This window comes from Labrus mixtus, chromosome 7, assembly GCF_963584025.1.
Source record: "Labrus mixtus chromosome 7, fLabMix1.1, whole genome shotgun sequence".
In the NCBI taxonomy this organism is placed as follows: domain Eukaryota; kingdom Metazoa; phylum Chordata; class Actinopteri; order Labriformes; family Labridae; genus Labrus; species Labrus mixtus.
Genome location: NC_083618.1, coordinates 31,556,704 through 31,568,723, shown reverse-complemented (window position 1 = coordinate 31,568,723; position 12,020 = coordinate 31,556,704). Strand labels below are relative to the sequence as shown.

At 40.1% G+C, this 12,020-nt stretch overlaps 1 protein-coding gene across 1 annotated transcript; it reads right to left on the bottom strand.

Moving 5' to 3' along the window:
• Positions 1-2,564: 2,564 nt before the first annotated feature.
• snrpb (small nuclear ribonucleoprotein polypeptides B and B1) lies at positions 2,565-6,571 on the bottom strand. The gene is made up of 7 exons (XM_061041636.1): positions 6,420-6,571; positions 4,981-5,132; positions 4,646-4,757; positions 4,313-4,465; positions 4,101-4,230; positions 2,810-2,935; positions 2,565-2,705 (listed from the first exon to the last, which is right to left on the bottom strand). The coding sequence occupies exons 1-7, from the start codon at positions 6,420-6,422 to the stop codon at positions 2,665-2,667; spliced, it is 717 nt and encodes a 238-aa protein (XP_060897619.1). The 5' UTR covers positions 6,423-6,571; the 3' UTR covers positions 2,565-2,664.
• Positions 6,572-12,020: the final 5,449 nt, after the last annotated feature.

Sequence of the window (12,020 nt, the reverse complement as noted above, 5' to 3'; positions counted from 1 at the left end):
TTAGACACCGCTTTAATATTACAAACACAAATCACTCTGTACACAAACTGCTTTTCAGAATAAGGCTATAAAAAAGTTTTACATTAATCAGTCTGATTCATAAAAATCAAATATTCATTAATTTTCAGAGTTTTAAATGTTCTTGTCCCGAGCCACTTTGGTTTTAGATTAAAAAACGAATTATTTCCAATATCCTACATGCTAATGTAGCATGTGGGCATTTTTAAATGTGCATTTATGTCAAATTTGAACTAAAGAAGAAATAAGGTAGGTCTCTAGGAGCTCAGGTGTGTATATCAACAAAATCCAGACACAGGTAAGTTTAAATAATAATTAATGTATTTCACAAAAAATACTTTCAATATAACAAAACAATAAGTTCAAACACAAACAATATAAATGTCCTCTTTCTTGGGTCCATTAAAGAAAGTCTGATGTCTCTCGGTCCGTATTCCAGAATGTCTTTCTCTAAACCCTACATGTAGCAGGGGCTGAGGAGATCTCAGTGTTCAGCTCCTCATCTTCACAGAGTACTTTCATACATAAAACCTATAAAAAAAAAAAAAAGGTCATCGGATCTCATTGAAAAAAACATTACTTAAACTTCACACAACATAAATATACCTTTAAATTGAGGCTTTATCCAATTGGATGGAATTAATCAATCATCTACTTACATTTCTACAAAACGGGATTAACCATGGGATTACCTTTTGAAATCCCGCGGTGTAATCAATAAAAAAGAAGTACATGCCAAGTTTCTCAATGACACGGCCCCGTACACGGCCGTGGCTTAAATTAGGGGTTTTCCTAAGGGGATTCTGCATAGAAAACAAACAACAACATTAATCATTCATCTAACATTATAATACACAACATACAAACTCACCTCTGTGTTAGTTCATGCTCCAGTTGTCCCGTCTCGGGCAACCAAACAATTCTGTCTGTGCAACATGAGATGAGAGGAAGTGACCTCGTAAACCGGATGTTTATGATAAGTGGGATGAGCTCTGATTGGTTGATAGATTTTAGGAGTTCAGGTGAGATTATGGAATGTTAAGAAAAATAAAATATGGAAATAAATAAATACAAAATAAAATGAAAAACGATTAATCATAATGTATGGAGGTTCACTGAGGCCACTCCCCTCTCAAAGAAAAACAAATAGAGGGCTAAAATCAAATCAATGAACCTGGGTTACACTCTATGGTTACACTAAGATCTGTTATATCAACATAACAGCCTGAGGAATGTGATTGATGAGCAGCGACACTGATTTTCATTGGTTGATATTTCTCTTATATGCCCTGATTGGCCGATCCGTCAGCACTTTGATCACTTTTTAAAGTATTTGAGGGCCAACAACCCAGAGCCTCAAAATGTGCAAAGTTTGCAATGACATTAGGAAACCTCCCTCAGGGGGCCCCATGACAGGCTTCACTCTCTTCGCCCTGCTAAGCATCGCAGCATTAATGTCAAAAATCAAAGAGTCAAAAATTAAAAAGAATTATCCATCGACAGGAGAGAAGAAAGGAAACGGGAGGGAAGAGTGAGCGCACATGCAGAAAGGCCGTGATGAACGCGTCATCATATTATTCAGAGAAGGTAATAATGGATTTGAAGTGTCTAAAAATGTCAATTCTGGTTGGTGCAAGTACTTTGAGTTTTCTGTTTTATCTTTCATCACAAGAAGTTCACTGAAGTCTTAATGACGCTGATGAACACTGGTTGGAGGACCCCCCCACATTTTCTCCTGGGGGTCCCTAAACTCTAGACTCTCCACTGCCTGACCCTGAGATTCACTTTTTAAAGGTTTTGTTGGAGAATAACATTCCCAGCATCCTCTGGTAAACTGTTGACTGATTAGCATGCTAACACATTTAGGATAATACTTTATTGATCCCCCGAGGGGAAGTTTGGGATCTAATAAACAGTGAGTAAATTAGCATGTTAGCTAGTCGACATGCTTTTAAGGATACAATTCAAACGTTAATTTATCCGATATTAAATATATGGCTGACCGATGTCCCCTCTTTAAAGAGTGACGTGGAACTCTCTCAGGGTTTGTTGTTCTCAGCACTGTGTTCACACTGACCGGGTTTCACTCAGAGGTTCAAACACGTATCAGATACTTGATTTTCTAACGGTCTTTATCCAATCGTTAGCCTGCCGAAGTGTCAGAAAGGGAAAGCCCCGCCAACTCGGGGACGCTGTGTTCAGGAGCACGATGATTAACCCTCATGAGACAAATACTGACGGATATGTTTGGCCTGAACGACGAGGAAATAAGAAGTGAAGTCACTTTGTGCTGCACGTCTGAATGGAGATCAGGTGAACAGCCGCAGTCTGACCACGGAGGGCGGGTCGGAGGGGGAGGGGCAGCGGTATGGTTCATTTTGGATTGAGAGAAACAGCAACATCTACTGGACACATCATCTAAAAGTTGTATACCTCTAGTTCCTATTCTGTGTGAATTAATGAGATTAATCTGAGCACTCTGATTGGCTGTTCCTCCAGATCATTCATAAACTGGTTACCACGGAAACTAAGAAAAACACCAAAGCTGAAATCAAACCATCCTGAGGAAACTTTATTTAAAAACAAAACAAGATAAAAAAAAACAAAATCTATACAACAGGTGAGTATGAAGGGGGCGGAGCTTCTTCAGGGCCGGGGAGGCGGTCTCATCCCGGGAGGTGGCGGTCCTGAAAGAGGTAGAGCAGAGGTCACATGATCAGTTTTAAGCGAGGGATTTATTCATGCTGTAATCTCATTGGCTTCTAAACCCATCTCCATGGTAACAGCTTACCTCTCATGCCAGGGGGCGGCGGCCTCATGCCAGGAGGGGGCATTCCCATTGGTGCTCCTCGACCAGGAGGCATGCCCATCGGAGGACCCATGGGGGGTCGCATACCAGGGGGCGGACCCATCATACCTGCAAGAGGGAGGAGCCAAACATCAGATCAGTACAGAGTGAGGAGTACGGGGACAGCCAATCAGATTTTAGGAGGCGAGCAAGATCTGACTCTTGAAAGATTCTGGTTGTTAAGAGCAGCGAGTTGCTTCTACGTTGTCGTTGGTATAAACGATGCGAGTCGTAGTGAAGTCGTTGCTCTTTTGTTCTGAACTGTTTCTAAAAGTTAACATGATTATCAGTGTTAAGTATTTAGATTTAAACGGCCTGACGAGGTGCGAGTTCATCTGTAAATAATAAAACACGCATCAATCACAAGCGGTGATTTCAGGTGTCTGTTCAGAAAACTCTAAGAGAGGGAGAGACGGAGCGAGGACAGATAATAATAATCTGATGTTAATCCATTTTTAAAACGATGTACGGCACCACACCAGGAGTACTGCTCTGTGAGATTAGAGAAATATCTTCTCTAATTTCACCTCACACTCAGTGGGAGTCGTGAAAGATTCACTCGCACAAAGCTCACACTGTACGAGTTAGATCAGAGCGTCCTCTGAAACTCAGACAGGAGTCGTGGTCAGATCTGTTTGAGTCGTCTCAAAATACAAACATCAAAAACACTCTCACTGTCTCAACATCGCCACCAAAAACAAACTATCATTAATCATAAATCCTCTGGCTGGAGGTCTGCAGATATTTCCTGCCAACATTCATGATCCGAGGGGAACAATCTGACAGATTAAACAGACAGGCCTGCTGTTGCCATGGTGATTAAAGATGCTGTCTGCCAGTTTACACAAACGATATGGTGAAAAATAAAGGTCTGAAGTTGGTGAATCTGCTCTCAGTGAGTGTGTCAGAATTCACAACAAACACGCCATCAAGCTGAAATTAGGTCTGACTTCAAAACCAATCATATGACTCCGCCTCAGCGTACGATCTGTTTTACAACTGATGATTTCAGGGGAACCTATGAGGGGTATCGAGAGCAGCTTGATGTACCAATATCAGAATAAAAGCCTTCTGTAAATATGATTATAGATTCTCCAAAGCAATGCCAGAAGAGGCTTGTAATTTGAAAAGCATCCTTTATATTTTCTACAGATGTCTTATAACGGTTGCTGATAAAAGATCAGCATGGCGTTCGTTAAAGTACAATCAATCATCAAATAACATTTAATCTCACCTGGAGGTGGGGCTCCTCTGCCCATGGGGGGCGGGGCTCCTCTTCCAGGTGGATACTGTGTGGGAGCTCCGGCGATGCTCGCTCCTGCTGCTGCAGCAGCAACCGTCCCTCTGCCCTGCGGGGTCATCACCTGGACACACACACGAGAAACCGTCATCACCCGAGCACAAATCACTCACTTGGAAAACACATGCTGCTGTTACCATAGTTACCTGCTGTGAAGGTCCACCAACTCCTCTGACCGGCCCGGCAAGTCCGGCCGGAGCCTGAGGCATCGGAGCTCCTGCAGGGACGCCACGGCCCGCTGCCCGGCCCACACCTGGGCCTCCAGCCACGCCGGCCAACGGGACACGAGCAATACCCGTCTGAAAGAGGAGGGAGGGGACGATGTTAAACATGTTTATACTGAAAATCATGAGGACGTTTTCTTCAGTTGTCTACATTTTATCTGACACCTCTACCTGTGAGGACGTTACAAATATCTACAAACAGTTCTGATGACCTCACCACAGCCTGCCTCTAATTGGCTGAAGGATTCCACTTACATCTTTAGGGGGCGGGCCTTCCACTGTCATTGAAACCAGGTTCTCCCCCCGAAGCAAGACCAAACCCAGGACCCTCTTCTCCTCTCGCTCCGGCTGCTTTGAGTTCTTTGGCCTGATGGATTAAAAAGGCAAAGTTATGAGAATAGTGTCACGCCACACCAAAGATCTGAGAGTAAAATCAGGTTGAATAGTAGAAACCACTCTGTCCCCCTGCTGCTGATGATTCTACCTCATATTTAAAAACACAACAGAGCTTCATTAGTCCGAGTCCTGCAGGGAAACCAGACTGAGCGTCAGGGTCCTGACGACCTTTGACCTTGAAGAGTTGAACCTACTTGATCTTCCTGAACTCGTCGCAGTCACACAGGATCAGGTTCATGTGTTTGTCGAAGGCTTTGAAGGTGCCGATGAAGATGCGACCGTCCTGCAGGATGCACCTCATCCTGAAGTCGATGTGCTGCAGCATCTTGCTGCTCTTACCAACCGTCTGAGGACCAATCAGAGACACGACAGGTTTGGTTTTATATTTCACATTAGTTCTAAACATTGAATCTATAGTGCGAAGACAGAAGCACACCGAGCGGTGATCGGACGGACGCATAACAAGTTCTATAATCAGTTCTGGAGTAAGACAGCGGTTTTATTTGTATCATTCATGTTGCATGAAAATAACGCGTACGATTGTCCCCTGCTGGCCTGTAATTGCATCACTCGAGACCCCTCCTCTCTGACCGTGGATTCATCACTCTGCAGTAAGACACACTCACGGTTTAAGAATTATTTACAATTAGGAAAACTTTTGAACTCAAGGCAACATCTACCCATTAAACCCAAACAGGGTAAGGGTTTCTCTTGTAGGGGGGGCGGTGGATACATCTGTAGGGTTTTGTGGGGTCCCTACAGACTGAGGGTCTCTGGTTCAAGTCCAGCGGTGGACCAAGACTGGAGATTGGTCTGTTAGCTGTAGAGGACACTTCCTGAAGATTGCTCCAACCAATCGGAGACTCTTTCATGTGCAGCCCCCCCTCAGCCTGGAATGTCTCCATAAGATCCTGTTTGTGCACTATATAGTTCAGTGTGTGTGTGTGTGTGTGTAGCATGTCTCAGTAGTGTTGTAGTAGTTTACCCTCATGGTTTTAATAAAATATATCTCCCTTTCTAGAAGCTCGCAGGTGAAAATCCTGATTTAAGTGTTTAAAGAAACAAACTGCTGAATAATTGAGTTACAGACACACACGGTGAGGAGGAAACAAAGAGAGGTGTGTGTGTGTGTGTGTGTGTGTGTGTGTGTGCACCAGGTCAGTTGGTCATGTATCCTGATTTCATTAAAGACTTCTGGTTTTGTTTGTTAAATTAAACCGAGCTGTTCCCGGTAACACGGTGTGAAAACACGTTAATCCGGTGACCTCTCATTGATTTATATTGAAGCCGGAACACAGAAAAGGAAACTTTTCATCAGGGACACCAGAGTCATCATAACACCGGTGGGTTAGCCTCTTAGCTAACATGTAGCATTACAAACAAGAGGCCGTTAAACTACCGACTGCTCGTTACACAGAGTCCCGGTAACGGATTTACCCACACATGACTTTAGATAAAAACTGTTTTTAGTTGATATTTTAATTATATTTAAAGTCAGAGTCGCAGCTCTGCACCGACGTTCATCCAACGTTCATTCAAACTCCCGCCGTCGGTGAAATAAACCGATAATCGGTGAAATACTCAGAGTCCCGCACAGAGCAGCTCGCAGACATCCTGACAGGTATGTACTCACCATATTTGCGGTTCTGATGACTCCGATTCCCGCCGGATTCACTGAACAAACCCAAAAAATTTGACCTGCGGAGCTCCCGCCAGGCCCGTCTTTATTAGAGATTAACAGGAAATGACGTCAGAGACGCGCGTACCAGAAGATAACCGTTCCTACCCGAACAAAGGAAGGAGAAAGGTTCCTACGCGTTTATGCCACTTGTTCAACGGGGAAATAATTAACTGAAAATATAAATAATGACCTGTAGAGTATCTCTCACCGTTTTAGTGATGAAGACATTTGAGAAACTCAAAAAGCAGCGGGAAGGTCAGTTAGACTCACTTTACTGTGTGAAGTAATATTTACACATTCACAGGTGATTAGACAGACAGGTATCAGACAGAACCTTCAAGTGGTTTCCAGCACATACAGGAAATAAAAAGGTGGACTTGTTGGCAAAGGAAGCTGGTAAGAAAAATATGTTTAATATTAACATCAAATTATCAAAGTCAGAAGGGAAAAGAGTCACACATAGTCCAGAAATATAACAATATGGTAACATTAGAGACAAAGACATTTATATTCAATTCGGAGCAAAATAGAAACAGTAAAATACACAGGGGGGGGGGGGGACAGAAGAGAGGAGAGGTGAAGAACAGGTCATAGTAATTTAAACAGAACTTGTGCGTCATTGGGAAACATCCATCTGGTCTTTGTGCGGTGTGCAATCAAGCAGAAACAATTGACTTATTAATTGTAGTACAATTGACATAGACAAAGCATGATGTCAGAAATGGAAAGGGACTCATAAGGAGAGATTTAAAAAGTATTTTGACATGTTGGTGAGAGAGGGAGAGGCCTGTTTAATTATCTTTTGTTTGTTGAGGAAGATTTAGAAAAGTGAAGAGTAGTAAGAAGAAAAGGAGGGAGCTGTATATATATTTATATATATAAAAATATATAAATATATATATATAAATATAACTTATTTGGTACTATGGTACTGATCAATGAGCATACGTTGATTTAAATCAGATCCTGGGGGCCCCTTCACTGGACCTTTCAGGAGCCAAGACACTTCTGGACAGCTGCCTGCAGCTGCTGATTTGTTAATTTCTGTGTAATTGTTCTGTACTCTGTAAACTGCAGCTGCACGGAGGCCAAGAAAAGTTTCCCAAAGGGGACAATAAAATATAACTTTTCTGATCTAATATTCAGTAAATTGTATTTTGTTTAAAACAAAAGAGCAGGAAAGCTTCAGACAGTTTCAGGCTGACCTGAAGTTATTTATCTGGACAAATGACAATAAACATTAATTATCTGAGACAAACAGCTGATTTGATTTATAAAGATGTTTCATCAGTGAGGGTGAAGATTTGAGCTGTGCTGTTTGTCCTCCATCACTTCTGTTTCTATCCTCTGATGATTTAAATCACAGAATCATAAACCTCTGAGCAGTGAATGCTGATGTTGTGATGTTGACATGTTGTGATGTTGACATGTTGTGATGTTGTTATGTTGACATGTTGTGATGTTGACATGTTGTGATGTTGTTATGTTGACATGTTGTGATGTTGACATGTTGTTATGTTGACATGTTGTGATGTTGACATGTTGTGATGTTGTTATGTTGACATGTTGTTATGTTGTGATGTTGTGATGTTGACATGTTGTGATGTTGACATGTTGTGATGTTGTTATGTTGACATGTTGTGATGTTGACATGTTGTGATGTTGTGATGTTGTTATGTTGACATGTTGTGATGTTGTGATGTTGTTATGTTGACATGTTGTGATGTTGACATGTTGTGATTGTGATGTTGACATGTTGTGAAGTTGTTATGTTGTGATGTTGTGATGTTGACATGTTGTGATGTTGACATGTTGTGATGTTGACATGTTGTGATGTTGTTATGTTGACATGTTGTGATGTTGTTATGTTGAGATGTTGTGATGTTGACATGTTGTGATGTTGTTATGTTGACATGTTGTGATGTTGACATGTTGTGATGTTGTGATGTTGACATGTTGTGATGTTGACATGTTGACATGTTGTTATGTTGACATGTTGTGATGTTGACATGTTGTGATGTTGTTATGTTGTGATGTTGTTATGTTGACATGTTGTGATGTTGACATGTTCTGATGTTGTTATGTTGACATGTTGTGATGTTGTGATGTTGTTATGTTGACATGTTGTGATGTTGACATGTTGTGATTGTGATGTTGACATGTTGTGATGTTGTTATGTTGTGATGTTGTGATGTTGTTATGTTGTGATGTTGACATGTTGTGATGTTGACATGTTGTGATGTTGTTATGTTGACATGTTGTGATGTTGTTATGTTGAGATGTTGTGATGTTGACATGTTGTGATGTTGTTATGTTGACATGTTGTGATGTTGACATGTTGTGATGTTGTGATGTTGACATATTGTGATGTTGTTATGTTGACATGTTGTGATGTTGTTATGTTGACATGTTGTGATGTTGTGATGTTGACATGTTGTGATGTTGACATGTTGTGATGTTGTTATGTTGACATGTTGTGATGTTGACATGTTGTGATGTTGTTATGTTGACATGTTGTGATGTTGTTATGTTGACATGTTGTGATGTTGACATGTTGTGATGTTGTGATGTTGACATGTTGTGAAGTTGACATGTTGTGATGTTGTTATGTTGACATGTTGTGATGTTGTTATGTTGACATGTTGTGATGTTGACATGTTGTGATGTTGACATGTTGTGATGTTGTGATGTTGACATGTTGTGATGTTGACATGTTGTGATGTTGTTATGTTGACATGTTGTGATGTTGTTATGTTGACATGTTGTGATGTTGACATGTTGACATGTTGTGATGTTGACATGTTGTGATGTTGACATGTTGTGATGTTGTTATGTTGACATGTTGTGATGTTGACATGTTGTGATGTTGTTATGTTGACATGTTGTGATGTTGTTATGTTGACATGTTGTTATGTTGACATGTTGTGATGTTGACATGTTGTGATTGTGATGTTGACATGTTGTGATGTTGTTATGTTGACATGTTGTGATGTTGACATGTTGTGATGTTGACATGTTGTGATTGTGATGTTGTGATGTTGACATGTTGTGATGTTGTTATGTTGACATGTTGTGATGTTGACATGTTGTGATGTTGTGATGTTGACATGTTGTGATGTTGACATGTTGTGATGTTGACATGTTGTGATGTTGACATGTTGACATGTTGTGATGTTGACATGTTGTGATGTTGACATGTTGTGATGTTGTTATGTTGACATGTTGTGATGTTGTTATGTTGACATGTTGTGATGTTGACATGTTGTGATGTTGTTATGTTGACATGTTGTGATGTTGACATGTTGTGATTGTGATGTTGACATGTTGTGATGTTGTTATGTTGACATGTTGTGATGTTGACATGTTGTGATTGTGATGTTGACATGTTGTGATGTTGTGATGTTGACATGTTGTGATGTTGACATGTTGTGATTGTGATGTTGACATGTTGTGATGTTGACATGTTGTGATTGTGATGTTGTGATGTTGACATGTTGTGATGTTGTTATGTTGACATGTTGTGATGTTGACATGTTGTGATGTTGTGATGTTGTTATGTTGACATGTTGACATGTTGTGATGTTGTTATGTTGACATGTTGTGATTGTGATGTTGACATGTTGTGATGTTGTTATGTTGACATGTTGTGATGATGACATGTTGTGATTGTGATGTTGACATGTTGTGATGTTGACATGTTGTGATTGTGATGTTGTGATGTTGACATGTTGTGATGTTGACATGTTGTGATGTTGTTATGTTGACATGTTGTGATGTTGACATGTTGTGATGTTGACATGTTGACATGTTGTGATGTTGACATGTTGTGATTGTGATGTTGTGATGTTGACATGTTGTGATGTTGACATGTTGTGATTGTGATGTTGTGATGTTGACATGTTGTGATGTTGTGATGTTGTTATGTTGTGATGTTGACATGTTGTGATGTTGTGATGTTGACATATTGTGATGTTGTTATGTTGACATGTTGTGATGTTGTTATGTTGACATGTTGTGATGTTGACATGTTGTGATGTTGTGATGTTGACATGTTGTGATGTTGACATGTTGTGATGTTGTTATGTTGACATGTTGTGATGTTGACATGTTGACATGTTGTGATGTTGACATGTTGTGATGTTGACATGTTGTGATGTTGTTATGTTGACATGTTGTGATGTTGTTATGTTGACATGTTGTGATGTTGACATGTTGTGATGTTGTTATGTTGACATGTTGTGATGTTGACATGTTGTGATTGTGATGTTGACATGTTGTGATGTTGTTATGTTGACATGTTGTGATGTTGACATGTTGTGATTGTGATGTTGACATGTTGTGATGTTGTGATGTTGACATGTTGTGATGTTGACATGTTGTGATTGTGATGTTGACATGTTGTGATGTTGACATGTTGTGATTGTGATGTTGTGATGTTGACATGTTGTGATGTTGTTATGTTGACATGTTGTGATGTTGACATGTTGTGATGTTGTGATGTTGTTATGTTGACATGTTGACATGTTGTGATGTTGTTATGTTGACATGTTGTGATTGTGATGTTGACATGTTGTGATGTTGTTATGTTGACATGTTGTGATGATGACATGTTGTGATTGTGATGTTGACATGTTGTGATGTTGACATGTTGTGATTGTGATGTTGTGATGTTGACATGTTGTGATGTTGACATGTTGTGATGTTGTTATGTTGACATGTTGTGATGTTGACATGTTGTGATGTTGACATGTTGTGATGTTGACATGTTGTGATTGTGATGTTGTGATGTTGACATGTTGTGATGTTGACATGTTGTGATTGTGATGTTGTGATGTTGACATGTTGTGATGTTGTGATGTTGTTATGTTGTGATGTTGACATGTTGTGATGTTGTGATGTTGTTATGTTGATATGTTGTGATGTTGTGATGTTGACATGTTGTGATGTTGACAGGTTGTGATGTTGACATGTTGTGATGTTGACATGTTATGTTGTGATGTTGTTATGTTGACATGTTGTGATTGTGATGTTGTGATGTTGACATGTTGTGATGTTGACATGTTGTGATGTTGTTATGTTGAAATGTTGTGATGTTGTGATGTTGACATGTTGTGATGTTGACAGGTTGTTATGTTGACATGTTGTGATGTTGACATGTTGTGATGTTGTTATGTTGACATGTTGTGATGTTGACAGGTTGTGATGTTGACATGTTGTTATGTTGTGATGTTGTTATGTTGACATGTTGTGATTGTGATGTTGTGATGTTGACATGTTGTGATGTTGACATGTTGTTATGTTGACATGTTGTGATGTTGTGATGTTGACATGTTGTGATGTTGACATGTTGTGATGTTGTGATGTTGACATGTTGTGATGTTATGATGTTGATATGTTGTGATGTTGACATGTTATGATGTTATGTTGACATGTTGTGATGTTATGTTGACATGTTGTGATGTTGACATGTTGTGATGTTGTGATGTTGTTATGTTGACATGTTGTGATGTTGACATGTTGTGATGTTGTTATGTTGTGATGTTGTGATGTTGA